At 35.4% G+C, this 26956-nt stretch overlaps 1 protein-coding gene across 1 annotated transcript in view; it reads left to right on the top strand.

The window, feature by feature from the left end:
• The first annotated feature begins 4724 nt into the window (after window positions 1–4724).
• LOC136807710 (uncharacterized) overlaps window positions 4725–26956 on the top strand; it is a 32930-nt gene continuing 10698 nt past the window's right edge. Inside the window, exons 1-17 of the mRNA XM_067064311.1 lie at window positions 4725–4938; window positions 5257–5412; window positions 5848–5949; window positions 6760–6948; window positions 8561–8688; window positions 8983–9105; window positions 9893–10123; window positions 10765–10834; window positions 11508–11590; window positions 11916–12036; window positions 12233–12446; window positions 13258–13330; window positions 13789–13874; window positions 14211–14284; window positions 19082–19176; window positions 20081–20172; window positions 20845–20889. Of these exons, the coding sequence (XP_066920412.1) occupies window positions 4779–4938; window positions 5257–5412; window positions 5848–5949; window positions 6760–6948; window positions 8561–8688; window positions 8983–9105; window positions 9893–10123; window positions 10765–10834; window positions 11508–11590; window positions 11916–12036; window positions 12233–12446; window positions 13258–13330; window positions 13789–13874; window positions 14211–14284; window positions 19082–19176; window positions 20081–20172; window positions 20845–20889 (2042 nt within the window). The 5' untranslated portion in view covers window positions 4725–4778. The remainder of the gene's footprint in view (window positions 4939–5256; window positions 5413–5847; window positions 5950–6759; window positions 6949–8560; window positions 8689–8982; window positions 9106–9892; window positions 10124–10764; window positions 10835–11507; window positions 11591–11915; window positions 12037–12232; window positions 12447–13257; window positions 13331–13788; window positions 13875–14210; window positions 14285–19081; window positions 19177–20080; window positions 20173–20844; window positions 20890–26956) is intronic.

The following is a 26956-nucleotide window of genomic DNA, read 5'->3' as shown; positions in this document are numbered from 1 at the left end:
AATGGGGAAACAGATAGATTTTCTAGGAGAAACCTTTTCCTTAAAACTATCTGTTTCCCCGCTCCAGCTGACGTCACAGAGAGAAACAGATCAATATTTCTAGGGGAGATACAATAAAGGGAAACAGATATTGTTTCCAAAAAAGATGATATTGCATTGGAACAGATTGAACTTTATGGGGAAACAGATATCAAACAAAAAAAAGGGAACAGATGAAAATTCCCAGGAGAGGGGAACAGATATCCTATTTGGGAAAACAGATCAAAATTTTAATTCTGAAAATTGTGGAAACAGATCAAATTTTCTAGGAAAGATACTTTGAGATTAAAAATTTAGGTTTTGCGGAGAAACAGATTTTCATTTCTAGGAATAAGATTTTTGAAATATTCGGCCAACAGATCAAATTTTCCAGGAAGGCTATGTCTGGGAAACAGATATTTGAAAAAAGGTCCTCTCGTTGGATGCTTTCGTAAAAGGAGGGGTTACGCATGGAGAACGAGTCTCGTGTTCGCAAAGCGAAAGGGATTCTATAGAAGCCTCAAGCCCACTAGTTATGTAAGGCTATCAATCCGCTGCTCAAAAGAATATCGTTCTTTTTTTCCGAAAATCCCAAACCCCAAAGAAATTCCAAAATTATAAAATCCCATTTAAAAATTACAACTTACTCGGTCTCGGAAAGTTAAAGGAAGCAAAATAAACTGATTTATGAAATGTAAAATGACAACTTAAAAATACTGGAATCTTGTGATGATGACGTCATTTCGCCCTAAATGACGTCACCGAAAGGGTAATAAACTTTTGTTTGACTTTACTGAAATCGATTTCTAATTGTTCCGATAGATTCTATCGATAGTTACCAATCCAATGAAGACTCGATAAGTAATAGTTATCGCATGACTTTAAGTGCAACAATACGAGAAATATTTTGCAAGGCACGAGCCTTTTTAATAGGCCAATCAGTGTAACGTAAATCTATTTACAGAAAGTTAAAGAAAGGAAAATTTTCCGAGTTAAAAAAGGAAAAATAACTCGGATAGTTAAAGGAAGCACAATTTCCTGAGTTAGAAAATCAAAAATAACTCGGAAAGCTAAAGGAAACAAATTCAACAAAAATTCACGAGTTAAACGAAAAATAACTCGGAAAGTTAAAGGAAGCAAAATAAACCGAGTTATGAAATGTAAAATGACGTCACTGTATTCCAAAAATGACGTCATAACTCGGGATAACTCGGTTTTTGGGAATTCCAGGTCTCTATAATTTTGAATGTTTTTGTTCGAAAATCTTGTTAGATTCGAACAAAAACATTCGACAACAAGTTCCCGCCGAAAATATGCACATCAAAAAAGAAAAATCTTTTCGATTCAGAAGCTTCAAAATAAATGCAGCAGCTTTTTCAAAGATGTGAAATTATTATACATATACACATAAAAGGAAGATGTATTGTATTTTTTCGACTGAGAAGAAATTCTTCATCAATGCGTTTCTCTATCAGATTGATAACACTTTTCGATGTTTTTGTTTCGATGCATGGATGACAGAAAATATGGTCTGAAACAACATTTTTGCAAAAAAAACTAATTGGGGAACTTCTCGACTTTCAACTATCGTCAAGCTGTAAACGTGTCGAATTTTCGAAGTAAGAAGTGTCAATTGTTGAAGAATCGATGCTGAAAAGTCAAAGACGCAGTTTTGTGGAGAATTGGGAGAGGCACGAGAGAGCTTTTACAAAAATCCCTCGTTACCTGGTTTAATCAAAGACATTGAAATTCCCGTGTTTTGTTATGGAAAATATTGTTGACAAGTATTAAAGAATTTCAAGTTTTTATGCATGCATTGATAAAAAAACTGTTTGGTTTTCACGAAACAAACGAAAGTGCTGAAAGCTGAATTTTTATTTGCTTTGTGTCACGTGTCGTGTGTGTGTCGAGTAGTTTTCTAATACTTTCTATATATTTCATCAGTTTTAATTTCACTGACTTTTTGGAAAGAATGGAGTAAGAGCTCATCAAAAAATAGTTTTTTTACGTTTTTCCATTATTTATTTCGAGAGTTCAGTTCTTTTCGGCTGTTTTGTTTTGATTTTCTCACGCTGCTTACCCAAATGTTAACCAATTTTTATTTAAAGTCGTCCTAAGGCCTCATAACACCCCTCTCTCATTGCATTCTCGATAAATTTTCCGATCCAAAGAGGGGTTAGCCATTTCCATCTTATTCCCCATAAAATTCCCGATAGAATGAGGGGTCAACAACCTCCCAATTCCTTTCCAATCTCAAGTTAGCGCATTTCTTTTGTTTTGATGACGTCATCAGCTGAAAATGGCAAAAAATTCAGCCAAGTTTGAAAGTGCTACTCAAGCGTTATAAACCCTCTAATCTCATTCCCCATAAAATTCCCGATAGAATGAGGGGTCAACGACTTCCCAACTCCTTTCTAATCTCACGTTATTGTATTTTTTTGTTTTGATGACGTCATCAACTGAAAATGGCTGAAAATTAAGCCGAATTTGAAAGTCCTACTCAAGCCTTATAAACCCTTTCATCTCATTCCCCATAAAATTCCCGATAGAATGAGGGGTCAACGACCTCTCCACTCTTCTTCAAACTCGAGATATCGCATTTTGAAGTTTTTCCAAAACCTGTGACGTCAGTGGGTCTCTTTACCCCTAATGTTGTCAACGGTCAATTCGCGAATTTTGAAATTTTTGCGGTCAACAGGTACCTTATGCCCCAAGGGTCCCAAAAAACCAAAAAACATCAATTTTTTCCAAGGGAAAGTGGGTTTTTAAATTTGCGAAAGATTGACACTGCAGCGACTTCTTCTTAAAAAAAGCTAATTTTCTCGATCAAAGTTGAAACATTCCAGAGGCTAAACACAGCGGAATAGCGGCTAGATGAAAAAAAAGGTGAATTTCCATTTTTAGTGCCCGTATATCATTGAAATTTTGTAAATTTTGCTTACGCGCATGCGTTTGCCAAAAGATTCGAACTCCGCTCGCTAACGCTCGCTCCGTGCGTAAACATTCCAGAGGCTAAACATGGTGGAATAGCGGCTAGACGAAAAAAAAAGGTGAACTTCCATTTTTAGGGCCCGTATATCATTGAAATTTTGTAAATTTTGCTTACGCGCATGCGTTTGCCAAAAGAGTCGCACTCCGCTCGCTACGCTCGCTCCGTGCATAATAATGATGATAATGGCCAAATGGCCCATTCCAGAAAATTTTTGTTAATTTTTCTTCTTGTCGCCACCTGTGTTTTTTTACTTCGTTCATTCATTTACTGTGACCTAGAGCTAAGCAATATCCCCGCGTTTTATACGCGTTTTTGTCGCGGTTAATAGAACATTTTTCTAAATGTCAGAACTCAAGACTCCATCCATATTACTGTATCAAACTTTCAAAATCTGCTCTACACACTAAATTCTTTTATTGGAGGCTGATAAGATCATCTGCGGGAATTTGTATTTTTGGAAAAAAACTGGAAATTCTATATATATTCTTAATTAGGATTGAAAAACAAAGGGATAATTCTAATTAAGAAAGTCCTTGTGATCGAAAAAAATATGCTTAATTAGGATAGAACTCCTGACTGCCAATGAAAATCACGAGGCTAACGATATGACAGTAATCATTTTCAAATTACTACACTATATATACCGTTGTGAGATCAGGTAACTTGATTGCATCAGTGGAGGCTAACAGGCATAGCCTGGCTGGTCATTAAAATACAAAGTTAAATCAAAACAAAAATGGTAGAGTTGAGCTGCGAGCGGAGCTGCTTAGTTGTATTTTAATGACCAGCCAGGTCATTATTTTGAGGCTATGCATGTTAGCCTCCACTGATGCAAGTTACCCAATCTCACGGTACGCAATCTTGGTCGGCGTCTTTGGATTAGGATCCTCCTGGGGGTATCAATTATCCGATAATTAGACACTTTCACACCTGCAATCACAAACGTTTGAGAAACGTTGTGATTATGCAGATAATTAGAGGATTGAATATCTCTGTTTTCATTGACTTTGTATTAAGAAAGACAAATTTTTGGTCAGAAGTTGCTTGGATGTCTCTTGCTTAAGAAAGGGCTACTAAAATAACAGTTCTTTAGCGGACCTTTAAAAATTCTGTCATCTGCTTGGAAGCTGATCTTACTTGGTCACTAATTATTTCATTTTTGCTTTAAGAGCTATTTTTTGTAAAAACCTTCAGAAAAATCAAGCTTTGAAATCTCAGATTCTATCCGCATTGAACCTTTCAATCTTTTGTTGGACCTACCTGAAGGTCCTATAAATAAACCTTTGTTCCTTCGTTCGTTCGTTCGTTCGTTCGTTCGTTCGTTCGTTCGTTCGTTCGTTCGTTCGTTCGTTTCGTTCGTTCGTTCGTTCGTTCGTTCGTTCGTTCGTTCGTTCGTTCGTTCGTTCGTTCGTTCGTTCGTTCGTTCGTTCGTTCGTCGTTCGTTCGTTCGTTCGTTCGTTCGTTCGTTCGTTCGTTCGTTCGTTCGTTCGTTCGTTCGTTCGTTCGTTCGTTCGTTTCGTTCGTTCGTTCGTTCGTTCGTTCGTTCGTTCGTTCGTTCGTTCGTTCGTTCGTTCGTTCGTTCGTTCGTTCGTTCGTTCGTTCGTTCGTTCGTTCGTTCGTTCGTTCGTTCGTTCGTTCGTTCGTTCGTTCGTTACTAAGGTTCGTCATCAGGTAGGTCCATTCAGCATCTAGCTTGTATACTTTGAATCACTTGGGGAGTCATCACATTATTTCCAGTTAAATCTAAAAAATAAATTTTCTAAAGAAGATGATGTCATCTGAACAAGCTAAAGTTGATATTATCAATTCTTCATGTGATGAAAAAACGCTCATCAAAACACTTGTGATCATTCATCGTGATATTCTACAGAATGAACGATCTGTTTGTTATACGTATGTCGAAAAGAAATTGGTTGAAGCTTTAGTGGGTAAGATTTATTTTTTTTGAAAAACTTGAAATTATAATGAAGAGGTTTAGAGATCATTCAATTTGCTTTGAGTGGACAGATAATAGCCTTTTAAAAATTTGGTTCTTGTATTGTTTTCGTATGGTCTTCAGGCAGTCGATTTGACTATTGATGGACTAAACAGATCATTGAAAGAACATACTCTTGATATATAAACTTATCAGATGTAGACATAACAAACATTTTTATGTGAAAGAATGAAAAATATTTATTGATGATTTTCTGTGTTGTTTTGTAAAGGTATGCAGAAAGTCTTATAACTATTATATTATATTTTAGCACGTCTTGTTTCTTGTGAAAAGAATATCACACTTGGATTATCATTATCACTGTTAAACCAAATTTTCATGTGTGGTATACAGTTCAAAGAAAGATTACTTCACTTGGAAGCTTTGGAGGAATGTCTTCTTGATTTGATCAGTCCCCAAACACATGGTAAGAATTTAGTTGATATTCACGCCGTTTCATACACAAGTTGTTGATACTTGGTCTTCTCAGGACAGATTTTTTTTCTCTGACTATTTTTTTCCAAAAGTTTAGATATTTGCAACATGAGATTCATTTATAGCAAAATTGATGCTTTTAAACAATGCTTCTTTATAAATTTAGCAAACATTAAAGACATTTGACTAACTGTAAAAATAATTGACGCTGTGGAAATGTTTTGCAAATGAGAAAATTGAAAAAAATCAAGATAAATTATTACTATAAACTAGATGAAGATTGATGAAGATTGATGATCTGGTGGGAAAATAAATAAAGAGTGTTTGACCTAAATCTTCAAAAGTAGTTATGTGTCCTCTTCAAAACAATAGCCTGAGGCTTGAGAGAAGTGATGCCTGATTGTTTTCCATTTTTATTTATATTTAGATAAGAGTGAGGAATCGAAAAAGCACATGTTGCTTATTCACCAGAGTGCATTGCGTCTTTTGATCAACATGAATAACAACATGAAATATCAAAATCAAATTGGTAAAGCTATTTTCTTCTATTTCTAAAAGTTTTATAAATCATCCAGAATGAAATCCTTTTTGTTGAGTTTTCCTCTGTCTTGTCAATGATTTTGATGGAATAGAATGTAGTAAAATCAAAATTTATAAGCAAGTCTCACAACGAAAGGCAGGACAGTTTTGATGTAAGAAAGTGAATTTTGCAAAACAGTTTTCTCCTCAACTACTGCAAAATCTTGAATTTTCATGGATAAGCTCGGCTGCAAATCAATCTCCGAGAAATTTTATCTCATTAAGTGGAGCTATTTGCGTTGTTTGTAAATATTAAGAAATTTGAAAGTGATTTCTGTCTTAACAAGGACGATGAAATGAATATTCAAATCCTGACTGTGTCATTCAATGCTGTTAGAAGTTTTTGCCTAATTAGGAAAGTATTTTACGATTTTCCCGACTTTCCTAATTAGGAAAGAAAACTTTCCTAATTAGGAAAGAGATCAAAAAAGTTATCTTTTCGCCTAATCACTCCAAAATTGCAAGTTCTAACCATAACCATTAGTTTTAGTAAGTCAATTGATCTATGTGCAAATAAATATGATCTCTCATGGGCGGAGCGTTGAGATATACCGCCCGGAACGAATGACTTTATAGTTAGGACATTCCAAAGCGTTAAAACCCTGGACACATTTTGAAATTTTGTTTCTGTATCATGTAGAAAGGGTTTTATTGGGTCTTTCCTTTCCTAGTTAGGAAGGCCTTTCCTAATTAGGAAATTCGGGAAGACTGTAAAATACTTTCCTAATCAGGCTCCTGACTGATAAATTAACTATTTCAGTTGGCAAAGGATTGTTTGAAAAGATAAAAGATCTTCTTGTTCTTCATTCATCCAAATCTGCTCATAAAGACTGCTGCCAATGTGATTATAACTTTTCTGACGATGCACGCACCTTCATGAAACAGTTAATCGAATCAAAAAAATTGGTTGGCAAGATTGACCCAGATCAAAGTAGTGTGCTTGAGAAAGGTTTGGAATTGTCATTTAGATTTGTTTTATTTTTTCAAAATCTGACTGAAGACTGCCTGAAACAGCACGAAACTCCGAGTATCGGAAAATAAATTTGTTTCTATTCTTGACTGATATATTGCTCTACCGATGGTATATTATGGCGCGCGAAAGATAGTATTATATTTGAAAAGATAGTATTATATTTGAAGAAGATAGTATTATAAAAATGATAGTATTTTATAGCGCTTTCGCGCGCCATAATATACCATCGGTAGAGCAATATATCAGTCAAGAATAGAAACAAATTAATTTATTTTCCGATACTCGGAGTTTCGTGCTGTTTCAGGCAGTCTCCGAGTATCGGAAAATAAATTTGTTTCTATTCTTGACTGATATATTGCTCTACCGATGGTATATTATGGCGCGCGAAAGCGCTATAAAATACTATCATTTTCATAATACTATCTTCTTCAAATATAATACTATCTTTTCAAATATAATACTATCTTTTTATGAAATTTATCACTTTCTTTTCTTTAACTTATTGCTATCTTTCGAGGCTCAGAAAAGTCGAGTTAAAAAAGTAGAGTTACGAAAAAGTCAAGTTGAGAGCAGTGCCGTAGCAACCGGGGGGTAAGGGTGGGGGGGGGCAATGTCCCCCCAATAATTTTTTCAAAAGTGGTTTTCTGGAAAAACCGAATTTAACAATATTTTTTTCTTCCTATATCACAACTATTAAGCTATTTTGACGCGTTTTTAGACCATCTAGCTAGAGGCTCCAATTTTCAAAATCGCCCTGACAATCAACTGACGTTACGCGCATTTTATTTTTTTGTTTGATGATATAAAAATATGCAAACGTTTTGCAACGTCATCGTATTTTGACACGGCAGTCAGATCTCCTTTTTAACCCATCAATTTGTCTTTAACTTACATTTTTGAGTTGGGAAATAGTAAGATGATGTTAAAATGGTATATTTGTGACGTCACAAAATACATGCAGCTTATAACTTGAACTCGAGTTTTTCAACTCAAACTTATTAACTCGACTATTATATATTTGAAAAGATAGTATTATTTATTAGAAGAAGATTAGTATTATATTAGAAAAGATAGTATTATAAAAGCGATAGTATTATATAGCGCTTTCGCACGCCATAGTATATAGAGCACTTTCTTGAATCGCAAGTCAGATTTGCAAATAGATATGTTTCACAGTGGTAGAGCATCTGGCTACGATGCACAAGGTCATGGCTTCAATCCTTGACGAGATCAAACTAAAGACTTTGTACAAAAATGGTACTTGATGCCTCTCAGCTTGACGCTTAGAAATTAAGAAAAGGTTCAAGGGTAGGTGGAGCAATCCAGGGAGAAAGAGTGGTGCCCTCCTACCTATTGCCGAAAGAGGAGCCTTCCGACCGCGGTCGCAAACTAACTTCTTTACTTACTTTATATATGTCAAAAAACTGTTTTATCTTTCTCGCATCTTCTCCTGGTCATCATTAATTGATTATTAACATTTCGATCTTAATTAATTAGGCTTTTCGAAAGAACAGACTATAAAGTTAAACTTCATCAAATGAGCTAACATAATTTTGTGCAAATCATATTCTTTTCTTTTGTTTTATAGGTGGTCTGAGTATTCTTTCAGTCGATTTATTTGACACACGATCAAAGAAAGATATTCATATCAACAAAATGTTTACTGAATCAGGACTAGCATGGCCTGATATTATTCCATCAGAAGCAGAAAGCAAAGTATAAATCACTTTTACACCATTAAATTATTGCTGCTGCCATTTATAGATTTACACATCAATTTTCAAGTTCTTATCATTGTTTTTATTTATATGATCTGGGAGAAGTGGTATATGATTGATTATTGTTATGTTTAAAAAAAGTTGTTGCAACTTCTTTAAAAAAAGAAGTTCTCATTCAATAGGCTATAAAGATTTCCCTTTTTCATCCAGCAAATACTTGTATAAGCTTGTGTGCAACAAAAATGTTTTATTGGTAATTTTTCGTTTTTCATTTCTCATTTCTATCATTCAGAGAGAAGATATGTGGTGTGACTTCAATGTTACCAAGTGTGTAGATGCACATTGTTTTTGGGCACACGTTGACAATGAAAGTCACAGTAAGATCAAAGGAATGGCTAATGCTATTGAAGATCATGTATGTCAATATTAGCTAAAATCATTGATAAATGATAAATGATGATTGTCGTCCATATGAGCGGCATGAAACTTAAAGCTCTAAACAATAAATCAAAGACTCTTTCTTTTAATTTGAACAAGCTTTGATATCATCGAGCACTCTCGGCAGATAGAAAAAAATAAACTTGTATGTCAATATTATAAGAACCTAATACACGGATATCTAACTGAATCGCTAACTAAATGTTGCTTTTCGTTCTCTACAGAACCAAAACAATGCACTATCTTTGCTACAAGTAGACTAGTTGTATTCTCATTAAAAAAACCTGTGTCCACCACTGACCTTTATATATCCCTGGACCAAGCTATATCCGACATCTTTTGATTCGAGTATTTTTTGGAATTGGTACTCAAGAAGAAGCCATTGCAATGTTAAGAATTAACGTCTAACGGCGCTACATCATCAAAAGTATTCGAGCAAAAGAATATCTAGCGCTCTCGATGCATTTTCACCGCTATTGATTATTGCCGCCATTAGGGTACCAATTTCAAAAAAACTCTGATCAAAGATTTTTGGTTGGCCGGGATTGAGTAACTTGGTCCAGGGATATATAAAGGTCAGTGGTGTCCACCCAACTTGAGGTCTACTGTCTTCTACAGTCAGTAAATTATTTTGCTTCAACTACTCTGGCTTCGGAAATATAAAGGAGTTCTTGTTAGTGTTTTATATAAGATATCTTTGGCCTTGAGAAGATTTGGTACCAGATATCCCCTGAATTTGGCTAACATCTCTTCACTTTTACCAGATCTACTCATCAGATGTGTGTCCATTAGAAACCACTGAAGTCGGACAAAAAGTGTTTTGCGATGTCGGAAAATTCAAACCTGGCTTAACATGGTGCCGTGGATGTGTATTGGAGACCTTCCAAGAAGAAAATTTTTGTTCGATTTTGTTGGTTGATTATGGTTTCGTTGTTCAGATCAATATTGACCAATTGTTCTTATTACCAGAAATACTTGGACAACTTCCTCATCAGGTTTGTGTGTGAGATCAAATTTTTAGAGAAAAAGCTGTCGTTCCCCTACGGCCTAAGATGATAAGTTTTCGAGGTTCTGAGGCTCTGGGATATCCTGATTTCTAATAAAAACTACCTTGATATTGTAAACCCTCTGGGTATCCTCTTTTGCTCACCGCAAATTTCTGAGTTGCATCAACTGCTACTAGAGAAGGTGTTTTCAGTCAGGGAAAGCATGATTCGCATCCTTCTTCAGTAATAACCTTTCTATTCTTAGTATACAGGTCTTACAGATTAACTAGGTTATGTAACTTACTCTCGGGTACCTAATAGCCGTCCTCCCCCGCTAATTAATTTTTGGAAAATGTTTTTGGAAGTTCCCTCTTTTGTCCTAATTCTGCTGTATTAGACTTTTTCAAAATTTTCCACCCAGGACATTTTTATTCCAAACCCCCCCCCCCCGCTTACTAAGTTTTGAGATTTTTTTCGAGCCCCCCCCCCTTATTCCAACCCCCCCCCCGGCTATTAGGTACCCGAGAGTAGCAAAAAACAGAAATCATTTGATCTTGAAGATAGTTCTAAATCAAATTGAATGTTTTCTTCAGTGAAAATTGAATACCTGAAAAACCGGGACAGCTGCTTTTATAAATCTTTTTTTTCAGGCGAAACTTTGTGTATTGAAAGAAGTGAAAGCTCCACCGACTGATTCCACATGTCTTCAACTTACTCTTGGTATGAAAATCTTTATCAATTTTTTTGTAACAAATTTTATATTTCTATTTGGTTGACATAGTCGCGGGAGGCTCTCGAGGCCCAGTTTTACAACGTATGGAGGCTTTCAATAAGCACTAGCACCTTGGACTGACTACCCTCCACCAACTGATTCCATCTGTCTTCGTCAACTTACTCGTGGACCATGTTCAGACGTCACGGTTCCGTTCCGAAACGAATTGAAACGAAACGGTTCCGAAACAAGTGTGGACTTCGAAATTCCTAACGTCATGAAAAAAGACATTACAAAACAAAACAGATCGAAACGGGGTCGCTCCACTTTTTTTATCGGAACGGAACTTCTCCGTTTTCTTGCTCCAAAACGTTCCGAAACCAAAATGAACGCACTCGATCCGTTACGAAAATCATACCGGAACGAAACCGAACAGTAACGTGTGAACATGGTCTTGGTATGAAAATTTTCCTAACATCGTTGAGGGTGTAACTATCCTAAGGGCGGATCTGGCTTTCTAGGATAGAATGACGTCAAATGTCTCTATTTAGAGGCGCTGCAATGCAATGTTTATTTTAAATTTTGCCAGAAGACCAAGTCTGCAATAACTCTAGGTATTACAGCAGCATTGAAATCTAGTAATCTCAATTATTTTCCTGTGTTCAACTTTTCATTTTTCAGAGTTACTGTGCAACTTGACATCAAAAGGTCATGGGTTTCGTATCGAACTTCACAGGCAGGGTTTTACAGAGCTTCTAATTAAAGTAGGAATGATATTCTATGTATTTTCATTGCTTCAGAAATAAGTTTTTTCGTATACTAATTTTTTTACAATAAGATTGCTAGAACAATAATGGAAAGATGTTGGGCAATATAAAATTTGTTCGACAAGTGCTTATTTTTAGCAAAAACAGGGTCTATAAAACTCGATTATAGTAATTCAACTCTCACATATTGTGACTTTGTGCCTTAACTACGAACTTTCCCACAAATAATTAGTTTTGATATTCACAGTGAATTGACGTGTGCTTTTAAATGTAATCTTAATTAATCATAAATTTAACATAGACTTTTGCTTCTGTTTTTTAGTTGTGTTCAATACCAGACAAAGATGTCGTTTTGCGCTCGTTTGCAGTCCTTGGGAACTTGGCGTTAAACTTCCACATTCGATCACAGATTGGATATCTCGAAGGGATGAAATTGATAACAAGTAAGTTCGCTTTTCAAGAACTAATTATAAGAATGTGAGCAAAGAATAATAGAAAAAAGGGCTGGGGTTGAAAGAAAAATCTTATAACATAGTATCGTTAAAACGTCCAGAGGAAAAATTGAATAGCTGTTTCCATTTAAACCGAGGGCTGTGAATTTCCAAATTTCATCACCGTTTTAATGTTCAATTATTACAGCCACGCTTATGCGTCATTCTGATGACCAATCAGCTTTGAGAATATTGTTGGACGCTTTGATCAATTTTCTGATCGAATGCTCACAAAACCGGAACAAGATTGCGTCAGAAAACATCCTTCTGGTTTTGATCACATTGTATCGTTCACCGAAGACCAATGAAGACAATAGAAATCTTGTGTTGAGAGCATTGAAAAATCTCATCAGAGACGGATGGTTAGTACAGTCAACTATCTCTAATTCGAACTTTTATAATCCGAATCTTTTGTGATATAGGATTGATTCCCATAGCATTTAAGTAGTGTAAAATGCCCTCTCTAATTCGAATCTTTCAATAATTCGATGATGAGGTCGGATTAGAGAGAGGCAAATGTTGATATGTTTCCTGAAGTAACAACTAATAGACGATATCTGCTTCACATGAAAACTCAGATTTGACCCCCGAGAATTCCCCACAATGCTTTGAGCGGAAAAAATTTCACAGTGAACTTTTTTCTGCGCAAAGCATTGTGGGCAATTTTCGGAGGTCAAATCTGAGTTTTCAAGTTAAGCCGATATCGTCTATTGGTAACACAATCAAATTTTTCAATTCAAACTTTCCTTGTATTACAAATGCAGTAATTTTGCAATGACCTCAATTCAGCAGCTAACCGGTAAACTGACGACTTTCGCATGCTTATTGCAGTTCTCTAACGACTGAGTTTATTCACTCTGCTCTAAACTCTTTCAGGAAAGCTTTGAGTTCCAGACTCGATCACTTCAACAACCCTATGTTGAATGAGATGCAGTTACTCCACCATGGAGTGTTACGAGGATCTGATAACTCTGCGCGTTTCGATACAAAATTCATAGTGCCATGTCGTTGCGCTATTCCCGATTACTTTTGGAAGGCAGAACAAGCCGAGGAATACATATTCTAGAAGAAGAATTATTATTTAATCTTAGAAAAGAAAAAAATGACGAACAAAAGATTTTAACAAACGAAAGTTATCTAGGAATCTGATCTGAATCCTTGTTATTATCTCAGGAGAATGTTGGATCCCATCAACAATGTCAAAGATATCCGTGAAATAACCGACAAAGGTGTCGATGGAATGAGGGTACGTTATTTAATTACGTCATTATGTTATTTACCTTTTATTATACCCGACAGACAGTGCAGTCCAGAGAGTTGTCATCCAAAGAAATTTAAAAAGAAATATAACTTGGCTCTGACATCATTGCACGATCAATCACAAACAAAACTATCGAAAGAAGCCTCACGTCAGATCGCGTAAATGATCGATGCTTTCAGTACTAACAGTTCAACACTATATTGTTTTCCTACACGTAGTGTACTTAGGCGCCCAATAAACGAGGGTGGTCGTAATAAACGGGGGAGTTGGAAAATAGTCTCTAGACTACTTCTTTTGACCGCTGAAAATATTATCAAAAATTGATAAAAAAATTCTTGGGGAATAAATAATTGACTAAATCGAAAAATCAACAAATGCGGGGGGGGCTTTATTAGATACCTGAGAATATCTATTCTATTAATTCATAATTAATTCTTTTGTAGGGATGTTTCGAGCTTCCAAATCTCTGCGGTGACGAACTTATGGAAGAGGTTAAGAAAAGGAGAAACAGAAAAATCGCCAAGAGAGGGTGAGAACTTTTTCATTCCAACTATAAACGTGCAATTGACTAAGAACATTAGGCTCTCAAATATCGAAGATTACTCAAATTAGGTCAAAATTCTGGAACAAATTTTAAAAGAACATGTCCGGTGGAAGTGGGGAGACTGGAGAGACTTCAGTCTCCCCACTCTTGAGCAAATGGAGATTTTTTTCGCAAATTCCTAGCCAGTTTTATCTCATTTTGAGCTCTCAGCCTCCCCACTTTAACGGTTGTTATGCCGGGCCTGAGTTGTATAATTGTGATAAGCACTTAAAATTTTCATATGAAGACGAATAAAACATTCATAATTTTTTTTTCTTTTAGTTTGCGCGATCATGAAGCTCTACCTGATCCAACATACAAAGCTATCAATATGGATGAACTTGTCAATAAACTAGGTAACTTTCACTGATACCATGTACCAAGCTTTGTAGGCCATCTTTGATCAGAGTTTTTAGAAAAGTGGTGACCTAATGTAGGTAGCACTACTCGATGTGGGTCAATTTATAATTAAATGAAATTGTTCTTTTCACCCACATTGAGAAGTGCTACCATTACGACTTTCAAAAGCCTCTGATCCAAAATTTTACTTTGTCGAGATCGAGAAACTGTGTCCGTGGTTTATAAAGGTTAGTGTTAACTTTAAAAGAGAGCTTTCGGTTGGTATTTTCACAGATAGATAATGGGGTACCTCGGTTAATTAAGTATAAAAAGAAGCATAACCCAAAAATAAACATTTCCTTGGATTTTTAAATAAAAAACAACAAGAAAATAGAGTCGATGTTGTAGGAATATTTCGACGATCTTTATGTCATCATTTTCAACCATATACTAAAAACATTTCAAATGCTACAATTTATTCTAAAAATCAGTACAGCAGGTAATAAAAATCGTAATTAAAAACATTAATGAGATTAAATAAAACTATGCACAAGGGAATGAAATAATAAAATTGATATAAAAGAATAACGGCTTAAAAGAAACAAAGAGAGTAATCAATTGTCAGGGGCCTATCCAAACAATTGAAGCTCTTATCTTAATACGCTTCTTTCGAGAGGTGAAATCGATGAAGAAGAAAAATCTGCCATGAGACCAAAGTCAGCAAGATTGGGACGCGCTCATGGCTTACCTAAAACTCACAAAAATTTCGAACGCCTTCCAAAATTCAGACCGATCGTCGATACAACCGGAACACCCCACTACGGAATTGGTAAATATCTATCTTCTTTACTCAATCCTTTAACACAAAATGAATTTACATTAAAAGATTCGTTTGATGCATCCTCTCGAATTAATCAAATTCCAAAAGAACTTTTCGATGAAGGCTTCCAGTACGTTTCATTTGACGTTGTCTCATTGTTTACTAATGTCCCTTTAAAGAAAACAATCGATGTTATTCTTAAGCGTGTATATGATCAAGAACTCATTACAACCAAGTTACAGAAACGCACTTTGAAAAAGCTTTTGAATGACTCCTGCAAGAAAACTGCTTTCACCTTTAATGAAAAACTTTTTGAACAGATAGACGGTGTGTCAATGGGATCGTCTCTTGGGCCTGTTCTAGCCAACATCATTATGACCCAGTTTGAAATCAAAATTGTCAATGAATTAATTGAGAAAAACTACATCAAACATTACATGAGATTTGTTGATGATACTCTTCTGCTGATCAAACCAAACGATATACCTTTTGTTTTGAATAAATTTAATTCCTTTGACAAAAACTTACAATTCACAGTTGATACTTTTGACGATAAAAATGTTCACTTTTTAGACATTAAAATTAATGGCACCGAAACTGATATTTTCTACAAACCAACGCATACCGGTCAGTACAGTGATTTTTCCAGTCAGACACCCTGGAATTTCAAAATTTCGTGGGTTAGGTCTTTGATTGTCAGAGCCCATAAAATTTGTTCCAATCAAGAACTTTTCAAAAACCAAATCAAAATAATCCAAAAATATCTTTCTTGGAACGGCTACCCCTCACATGTCAGTAGTCGCCTAATAAAACGTCAAGTTGACAAATTGAATCTTCCACCGTTTGAGAAGAATGATAATGATGAAACTGACTCGACCAAAATCTTTTTGAAAATTCCTTACCTGGGAAACGATGGTGAAAATCTGGTCAAAACTCTTATACGCAAGTTGAAAAGATACGTCAAAAATGATGTAAAATTGATAGTTCGTTACCAATCAAAGAAGTTATCTATGTTTTGTCCGACTAAGGATAAGGTCTTGGGTGAGCATAAAGCAAATGTTATTTATGAAATTAATTGCCCAGGCTGTGGAGAGAAGTATATCGGTAAAACGGATAGATGTTTTAGAACCCGAATGCTTGAGCATGGGAGAAGGGCAGATCAACCAATGCATCAACACTTAAAACTTTGTGATAAATTCCATGACGTTACAAACTTTTTTGCTCTCACTCGGTTGTTTGATAATTCCGACGGGATCGACCATAAAGAACATATGATTAATGCAGTATTGAATAACTGTAAAATTTTAGACATGAATGATAATTGGTCACAATTATCTTTTTTAGAGGCATTTTATATTAAGAAATTTCGGCCTAAAATTAATGACGGTTTAAAAGCTTCAAAAGAGCTTCAATTGTTTGGATAGGCCCCTGACAATTGATTACTCTCTTTGTTTCTTTTAAGCCGTTATTCTTTTATATCAATTTTATTATTTCATTCCCTTGTGCATAGTTTTATTTAATCTCATTAATGTTTTTAATTACGATTTTTATTACCTGCTGTACTGATTTTTAGAATAAATTGTAGCATTTGAAATGTTTTTAGTATATGGTTGAAAATGATGACATAAAGATCGTCGAAATATTCCTACAACATCGACTCTATTTTCTTGTTGTTTTTTATTTAAAAATCCAAGGAAATGTTTATTTTTGGGTTATGCTTCTTTTTATACTTTTTGAAATTGTCTGGCACTGTTGGATTTCGGTTAATTAATGAAGACTCTAATGGCATCCCGATACGTACCAGAGAATTGAAGAGGGAAAATCAGAAGCACGGTATTTTGTTTTTTGTCGGTGGAATTTTTATTTTTGTTACCGGAAAAAAGGAGAGGAAAAGATTTAAAATAAACCAGCTGTGCTGGAAGCTCCGGCTTAAGAGGTTAAAAGATGTGAAAGATGAGCTTGTTGAGTTAATTGTGTTAGAACGCTGCTCACAAACTGCTAATCAGAACAGATCAGAAAGCCCAGTAATAATTCTATTGCAGAGCGAGTATGAGAAATAATTTTAACGAATAAAAAAACCACCTGGAAGTTTAGCTCTTGTAAGTGATTACACATGCACTTTCTTGCCTAAAGAACCAACCCCACCCCCGCCCACTCATCCTCGACTAAAAAGTTCAAAATTGGAGCTAAAACATTTAGAAGTCAATATCTCCAAGTGCTTGATTTGATTGTCCAGATAAAATTTCGGGGAGAAAAATAGCCTAAATTAGAGGCCACGGGCTTTTAGCTAAGCATTTATTTTTTCTGTTGGGATAATACTTGGAGGAGAGTAGGATAAACCAAATAAAATGGTACAATAGTGTGTATGTAATGAATAGTGGTATATTTGGAAAAAACCTGTTTCGGGTTTGAAAAATCTTCAAAAGGAACGGTCGCCCCAGTCAATGAAATAAGCACGACAAAAAGTCCTTATAACACTGAAAATTTCTCCAATCTTGTTCAAATTTACACAGGAATTGTTTTTTTGTATCCTTTACTGTATTCTCATAGTGATATGTTTGTAAAAAATCTGTGTCGGGTTTGAAAAATCAAAGGAACGGTCGCCAGCCGCGATGAAATTACGACAAAGTCCAAAAACGATCATTTTCAGCCATAACACTGTGAAAATTACTCCAATCTTGTTCAAATTTACACAGGAATTGTTTTTTTGTATCCTTTACTGAATTCTCATAGTGATATGTTTGTAAAAAATCTGTGTCGGGTTTGAAAAATCAAAAGGAACGGTCGCCCAGTCAAAAAATGATGAATACAAAACAGGATTATTTTCAACCATACACATAACACCACAAAAACTGCTCAGATCGTTTTTAAATTTGCACTGTAATGTTGTTATTTTAGTATTCTCTTTCGAATTCCAATGGATGTGTGTTTGAAAGTTTCATTCCATTGTCAAGTTACAGAGTTTTATGCTTTTTTTTGTGCGTCCATAAAAATAGAGAAGTTAGCCATATGCAAGATTTAAGCACTCGAGCAGCTGACGATTCATGGCCAAAATTTCTCCAAAGTCTTTCCACATTGTTAGACCAGTATGCATCAAACTTCTCATAAATCATGTCCAAAACATCATGAATAATGATGAAAATGATCACTATCTTTCACTGAGATTTGCAGCTAAGCCCACTTTCGGCAGCCATCTTTTTCTAAATACTTACGCAATATTATCGAAATCCAGATAATCCGTTTTTATTAAATCGGAATAGATCATCGGATTAGATAAACAAAAAAAAATGTCTTGACCGTCGTTGTTGTCGGAAGAGAGAATTAAAGGCTCCTAGGCCGGAGCAAAAATGTACGGAGAAGGGCTTTCTGGTGAGCTTTTCAATTACCAGACTATTTTATTCATGATATGCACCACTGCAATGTCTTCTGACATTACATCACGGAACCAATCGCTCATTGGTTGTAAGTGACGTAAAATCAGTCAATACGTCACTTTGAACCAATCAGCTATTGGGTGGAATGGAAGACATTGCAATGGTGCATATCATGAATATTGTAAAGTCTGTATGATGTTTACTGATGATTGTAGAAACATGAAATTACAGAGTCTTCTGACTAAAAAGATTTGTCTTTTTCTCTTGATTGTATATCCGCTCCTAGTTGGTTGAGCACTGTTTGAAGGGGGGTTTGTAGGGGTTCGAAATACCGTTTTCCCGTCAAAATTTTTGCTGAATCCCGGAATCCCGAAAATTGAAAAAAATAATAACACCGTCACACCGGTTTGTACAGGTTCGAATACCGGCATAATGACAAAAAATAAGGCCAAATACCGTCACCGTCTGATTTTAAAATACCGTCAAATCCCGTAATACCGTACTAAAAAAGGGCCAATCCCGTTATACCGTAAAAGTACAAACCCCCCCCCCCTTTGAAGCTTCTGTTATTGACGTTTACGTAACCATTTTGAACCAACCTTAACTTTATTTTTATTCAGGGGGACTAGGAGCAAATCAAGACAGTGACACGGGAATATCAGAAGGAGAACATGCCATGAATTTCAGTAGCGGTGGAGAAGGCTACCTTGGAAATGTAAGAAATCGTTTTCAATCGTTTTCATTCATAATATTTTAATGAAATTAGTGATTAGTGAAATTTAATGGATTTTAGCCCATGAATCGAAAACTATTCGAGTTCTTATCTCTAATAAACGAGATCTAAATATCGCACATGTTCAAAGCAGAGGCTGTAAAACCTGGGTGCGCAACATAGCATTTTTAACATTAATTTTTACTATCACCTTAGCAAGATCCACTTAAGATAAAGTGCTTCATGGCTCAAATTTAATACTTAAAGGGACATAAAAGTAGTAAAATGTAAACATTGCGCGAACCACGTGTCATTAAAGAGAACAATTGAAATCACGTGTCCAAAACAAACTTGTAAAACAATTGAACAATCAAAATTAGCCATATTTGGTTTGATTTTTTATTTTGACATGTGACATTTGTTTTGATTTTGTATCCCCTGCATACAGTTTGTTTACAAATTTCGCAAGTACTGTTATGTCCCTTTAAAGTTTCTTTCTGAGAAAGTATGCTCTAAAATATTCAGGCAACTCATGGACACTTTATTTATTCTTGTCTTGAATCGATGATTCTTTGTAACAGGCTGAAAATTTTCCTTACTCTAAGGTCCCGAATAAACGTCCCCATCCGGATGTTAATTTTCGAAAAATAACAGGAACCGCCCCGTTCTCATATGCCCCCCCCCCGTTTATTAATTTCTGAAATTTCAGCTTATAATCACCTTATTTTGCGATTTTTAGAGATACAATTTCGGACCCTTTCTTTTATTCGGACCCTTTCCCCCTTATTAGATTTTGAAAGAATTTCGGATCTTCCCTTTTATTTAGACCTCCCTGCTATTCGAGACTTTAGAGAGTCGATCGATCTTACTTTGTAAATGTTGAATAAAATCTTCCCAATGTTTTTAGGAGAGCTTTGGTGACGAGGACGATGATAATTTTGACGGATACGTTTATCGGAGACGACTGGATGCTCTGGAAGACGAAACCCATTGCTTCATGTAAGCTTTTATGATGGTTGGATGGAGTGATTGGGTGCCCGCGCCATAAACAATGGGTTCCTAGATTAAATCCCCGCTCTTTCCAATCTCCGTTCAGCTCAAAGATAGCCGTAGACAATTACTAAGAGGGTTACCACTTAAAAGAGCTTTTCGGTTTCTATAGCTGAAATAGCCAGACTTAAAGCAGGTTAAAAAATAATCGTTTGATCACGTAAAATATCGACTTTTTTTAAGGGGAAACGGATTTGATACAACTACAATCTGTGACTAAATGTTGTGGCAAGAATTCCCTCCCCTCTAGTATCAATACCGAGTTTATGTATGTGTGTTTTTCAGCGACGGAGACGGTAAGGTTCTAATTTGACTAGATCCTGACCAGCTGAGGACGACGGTAAATCAGCACTTTTACCGTCCTCGATTTTGCGGGTCAGAACTGCGGGTTTTTCCAAATCGCTTCAGTCACTTTACCGTCCTCAAAAGTGCAAATACATAAACTCGCTAATGTTGATTGGTGGAAAGGCTGCCATTATGTCCAGAAAAAAGCTGATATTAGGGGGACGGGATTTTTCAAGAAATTTTCACATATTTTGTCCCCGATTGTAGAGGGTTTGGAGAATTTAAGAAATAACGAACTGCTGTAATAGTATTTGATTTAAATGATTAATTTTCCAGGTACGAGAGTAGTGCTAAAAACATTTCTTCTATCAATATTGGAAAGTAAGTTTTAATTCATGATATTGTTTTCTACGGAAATACCCCGGTTTTAGCCAGTAGTGGCAAATTAAACTAGACAAAAGTTGTATAAAATTTGCTACTACTGGCAAAAACCGGGGTCCTCCCGTAGAAAAAATTACGTCATGAATATCATTAATCCACTGCTTAGTTAATTTGGGTTATCCATTTTTTTCTCTACAAACTGTATATACAGTGGAGTCTATTTCATTCGAACCTCTATAACTCGAATGTCTCCTTAAAGGTTTTATTTTTTTCCTCAAGTGTTCCCGTTTCATATCAGACACAATTTTTCATATCAGGACAGTGTCTGCCTATTGTTATATTGTGCTGATATAAGCAAAAAATGTCTTTCTTTTCCTCTTTCTGACAAATCTTGCTCCACATCCGTGTCAATTCAATATCAAAAAGCTTGTAAATTAAAATTGATAAGTAAGCAAACGATATCGATTATCACTCTTATTTTAAAAACAAAACTTTTTTATGATAGATAATTTCAGCCTGGTCTGAGCAATCTCTCCATTCTCATCAAAGAACATCAATTAATGTATCTCCTACCATTTGCTTGCACAGCATTTTTTAAACAAAAGAAAAAACAACTTTCTCCATCTCCTTTCGGCGCCGTGCGGCGAGCACTAAAAATTCTTTTGTTCATTCTGCTTTATCAGCATAAAGGCGCGCCTTTTTTTCTATATCATAAAAAAGAGAATCTCTATATCATATTTCAGGTGATTCGATCTCGTGATTTTATCAGTAATTATCCGATGGAAAAAGTCAATTAGTGTGTTGATCTTAATAAAGATTTCCACGCTGATATCTTTTTAATTAAGTTTTCTGCGAACAAGGAAGCGTAAAGGACGCACTTGTTATTAAAAGCTATTGGTACTTAATATTTTTTTGCAAAGATTGCAGATTTAGATTGCAGTTTTGTATGTACTGTGAGTTAATTTCAAAAGGCACGCGGTTAATACTTTTTTTCGATTTTCCGATGTAATCAAAAGTCAAATACTTGAATAAACTCGCGTCTTAATTAACGAAGCAAAAACTTTCAAGATGGAGATGACTACAGAATTCCCTATAACGTTCAACAACCATCACTGCTACACTAAAGAATGCGCGGAGAAATATGCAGTGTGGACAGGGATTAACGTTGCAACCAATATACATATTTTTTACGCTATATGCTTATGGTATTTTTTTAATAATCAGAAGAGATTTCATGGGAAATGTTTACACTGGAATGCTTTGTACTTGCGTAAGTAGCCAATAAATATTTTAATACATATCTGTTAGTTCCGCTATCCCTCCCCAATTCCTTCTTTACTACATATCTACAGATAGGAACAATAGACCTTTTCATAAATTACGTCACGAACATCACTTGCCTCATTTTGAAATTATTGTAATGGTGATTAACTCCCAGTCGATTCTATTACAACTACTTTCTATTCATAAAAAAATCATTTAATGTCTCAAGGGATATGATCACCATGGTAATTGTTTGAATACGAGGCCAGTGATGTTCGTGACGTAATTTATGAAAAGGTCTATTGGAAGGTCGATTAGGACTTGATATATTGCACACTTGTTCCTTAGTATCTGGGCGTGTTTTTGAAACTCTGTTTTTTGCTTTACATAGCAATAAAAACTCATTAGGCCTCTGACAAAATACTGTGTGGTCTGCACGTTCAACGGCGTTTTTTTTTCAAATGCCAAGATTAGACTAATACTCTGTAATTATGTAGCCGTCACCCGGCATCGCACCCACAGAGTAGAGTGTTGCATATGCACGAAAAAGCCCGTTGGATTGTGAATAGGGTGTTTTAGGGAGGGATCCCAGCTCAAGGAACAAAGAAATACCACCTTAAACAAATTTCTTTTTTCTAGATGTCTTTATCAGCATGGTGACGTCATTGATCTTGGTATACTTCTCATCTCTATCGCTGAACTATCTTACCGCAACTTCAATGTCTATCACTTGGCTAATCTTATCTCTCCTTCATTTGGTGCTGGTGAAAGTTTGTCAACGATGGAACTGTTCTTTTCACCAGAATTTGGAAACTTTTCCACGTACACTGGAGTTGTAATCAATCTTTATTTGCATAATGTTGTATTCATTTAAATTAAGTCATCTTGGCTTTGGAAGAAGATTATAAATGTAGGTTTGCGTAACTGACCATCATTATCAATCAATTTGCTTGGGATAACACAATGTCAATTACTTGGTTCTTTTTATAAATTCATTTAGTGCAATATCATATCATATAGTGCAAAATATTTTACCTCGTTAATTTTAAATATTATTATGAATGAAATCTTCCTGACTTTGAAAGAAAATCATAAATGCAGACTGACCTAACCGCCCATTATTTTCACTTTCTTACATTATCTTCAAAGTCGCTCACTTGTGACTGTTTTTATCGTTGTCTATTTTGGTGCTTGTGAAAATTTATCAATGATGGAATCGGCCAGCAAATCAAGCAAACTCGAGATATATGTCTTCACAGTAAAATCTTTATCTCAACACGGCTTTCGTCATTGTGATATACCTTATTTTCTAGATTTTGGAGTTTTTTTGGAAATTTGTAAATTTCATACTTTGTATATAATCTTTATCTCTTTTTTTGTAAGATAGAAATTGAAAATATTTTTTATTCATTTTTGTCCCTATCAAATTATTTTTTTGTATAAAAAGTATAACACGATTAAAGTAGAAATATACCCGACGTCGCTAAAATCGTCGTCACTTTGTTAATTTTAGCTGACGTATAGTTTTTCTCGACGATAACATCGGGTTTTCAACGAAATTCAATAAAACACCTCTATAAATAGCAGCACACGTTTTTTATAAGAGCAAACTATATAAGAACAAAAGGTCTCAATAGCCAAAATGCTAAGAACATTTTAAGGCTTTGTGGACTCCATATTTCTTAGGAAAATGGTCAAAATAAGAATATGTTAATAAGAACATTTTTTTAGGCTTGAAACTAAAAAGTTTAAAAACATCCGAAGGCTTCCAAATGTTTGCCTAAGGTTCAAGAATTCATGATATGCACCATTGCAATGTCTTCCGTTCCACCCAATAGCTGATTGGTTGAAAGTGACGTATTGACTGCTTTTACGTCACTTCCAACCAATGAGCTATTGGTTCCGTGACGTAAGGTTCAAGAATATGTGCTAAAAATGTATTTTCCGTCTTAAACGAAAAAGTTTGCTTTGACCACTGGTAATACTTGTCTTGACTATTTCTTTTTTAGTACTGTGTGTGGCTTCTTGAACAGTCTTGACTATTTCTTTTTTAGTACTGTGTGTGGCTTCTTGAACAGTCTTGACTATTTCTTTTTTAGTACTGTGTGTGGCTTCTTGAACAGTCTTGACTATTTCTTTTTTAGTACTGTGTGTGGCTTCTTGAACAGTCTTGACTATTTCTTTTTTAGTACTGTGTGTGGCTTCTTGAACAGTTCAGTCATGGGGACCATCTATCTTGACTATTTCTTTTTTAGTACTGTGTGTGGCTTCTTGAACAGTCTTGACTATTTCTTTTTTAGTACTGTGTGTGGCTTCTTGAACAGTCTTGACTATTTCTTTTTTAGTACTGTGTGTGGCTTCTTGAACAGTCTTGACTATTTCTTTTTAGTACTGTGTGTGGCTTCTTGAACAGTCTTGACTATTTCTTTTTTTAGTACTGTGTGTGGCTTCTTGAACAGTTCAGTCATGGGGACCATCTATCTTGACTATTTCTTTTTTAGTACTGTGTGTGGCTTCTTGAACAGTCTTGACTATTTCTTTTTTAGTACTGTGTGTGGCTTCTTGAACAGTCTTGACTATTTCTTTTTTAGTACTGTGTGTGGCTTCTTGAACAGTCTTGACTATTTCTTTTTTAGTACTGTGTGTGGCTTCTTGAACAGTCTTGACTATTTCTTTTTTAGTACTGTGTGTGGCTTCTTGAACAGTCTTGACTATTTCTTTTTTTAGTACTGTGTGTGGCTTCTTGAACAGTCTTGACTATTTCTTTTTTTAGTACTGTGTGTGGCTTCTTGAACAGTCTTGACTATTTCTTTTTTAGTACTGTGTGTGGCTTCTTGAACAGTCTTGACTATTTCTTTTTAGTACTGTGTGTGGCTTCTTGAACAGTCTTGACTATTTCTTGTTTAGTACTGTGTGTGGCTTCTTGAACAGTCTTGACTATTTCTTTTTTAGTACTGTGTGTGGCTTCTTGAACAGTCTTGACTATTTCTTGTTTAGTACTGTGTGTGGCTTCTTGAACAGTCTTGACTATTTCTTTTTAGTACTGTGTGTGGCTTCTTGAACAGTCTTGACTATTTCTTGTTTAGTACTGTGTGTGGCTTCTTGAACAGTCTTGACTATTTCTTTTTTAGTACTGTGTGTGGCTTCTTGAACAGTCTTGACTATTTCTTTTTTAGTACTGTGTGTGGCTTCTTGAACAGTCTTGACTATTTCTTTTTTAGTACTGTGTGTGGCTTCTTGAACAGTCTTGACTATTTCTTTTTTAGTACTGTGTGTGGCTTCTTGAACAGTCTTGACTATTTCTTTTTTAGTACTGTGTGTGGCTTCTTGAACAGTCTTGACTATTTCTTTTTTAGTACTGTGTGTGGCTTCTTGAACAGTTCAGTCATGGGGACCATCTATCTTGACTATTTCTTTTTTAGTACTGTGTGTGGCTTCTTGAACAGTCTTGACTATTTCTTTTTTAGTACTGTGTGTGGCTTCTTGAACAGTCTTGACTATTTCTTTTTTAGTACTGTGTGTGGCTTCTTGAACAGTCTTGACTATTTCTTTTTTAGTACTGTGTGTGGCTTCTTGAACAGTCTTGACTATTTCTTTTTTTAGTACTGTGTGTGGCTTCTTGAACAGTTCAGTCATGGGGACCATCTATCTTGACTATTTCTTTTTTAGTACTGTGTGTGGCTTCTTGAACAGTCTTGACTATTTCTTTTTAGTACTGTGTGTGGCTTCTTGAACAGTCTTGACTATTTCTTTTTTAGTACTGTGTGTGGCTTCTTGAACAGTCTTGACTATTTCTTTTTTTAGTACTGTGTGTGGCTTCTTGAACAGTCTTGACTATTTCTTTTTAGTACTGTGTGTGGCTTCTTGAACAGTCTTGACTATTTCTTTTTTTAGTACTGTGTGTGGCTTCTTGAACAGTCTTGACTATTTCTTTTTTTAGTACTGTGTGTGGCTTCTTGAACAGTCTTGACTATTTCTTTTTTTAGTACTGTGTGTGGCTTCTTGAACAGTCTTGACTATTTCTTTTTTAGTACTGTGTGTGGCTTCTTGAACAGTCTTGACTATTTCTTGTTTAGTACTGTGTGTGGCTTCTTGAACAGTCTTGACTATTTCTTTTTTAGTACTGTGTGTGGCTTCTTGAACAGTCTTGACTATTTCTTGTTTAGTACTGTGTGTGGCTTCTTGAACAGTCTTGACTATTCTTTTTTAGTACTGTGTGTGGCTTCTTGAACAGTCTTGACTATTTCTTTTTTAGTACTGTGTGTGGCTTCTTGAACAGTCTTGACTATTTCTTTTTTTAGTACTGTGTGTGGCTTCTTGAACAGTCTTGACTATTTCTTTTTAGTACTGTGTGTGGCTTCTTGAACAGTCTTGACTATTTCTTTTTTTAGTACTGTGTGTGGCTTCTTGAACAGTCTTGACTATTTCTTTTTTTAGTACTGTGTGTGGCTTCTTGAACAGTCTTGACTATTTCTTTTTTTAGTACTGTGTGTGGCTTCTTGAACAGTCTTGACTATTTCTTTTTAGTACTGTGTGTGGCTTCTTGAACAGTCTTGACTATTTCTTGTTTAGTACTGTGTGTGGCTTCTTGAACAGTCTTGACTATTTCTTTTTTAGTACTGTGTGTGGCTTCTTGAACAGTCTTGACTATTTCTTGTTTAGTACTGTGTGTGGCTTCTTGAACAGTCTTGACTATTTCTTTTTTAGTACTGTGTGTGGCTTCTTGAACAGTCTTGACTATTTCTTGTTTAGTACTGTGTGTGGCTTCTTGAACAGTCTTGACTATTTCTTTTTTAGTACTGTG

Source organism: Clytia hemisphaerica, unplaced genomic scaffold, assembly GCF_902728285.1.
Source record: "Clytia hemisphaerica strain Z4C2 unplaced genomic scaffold, Clytia hemisphaerica genome assembly, whole genome shotgun sequence".
Classification (NCBI taxonomy): Eukaryota; Metazoa; Cnidaria; class Hydrozoa; order Leptothecata; family Clytiidae; genus Clytia; species Clytia hemisphaerica.
The sequence above is the reverse complement of the archived record's forward strand: the minus strand, read 5'-3'. Positions and strand labels throughout refer to the sequence as shown.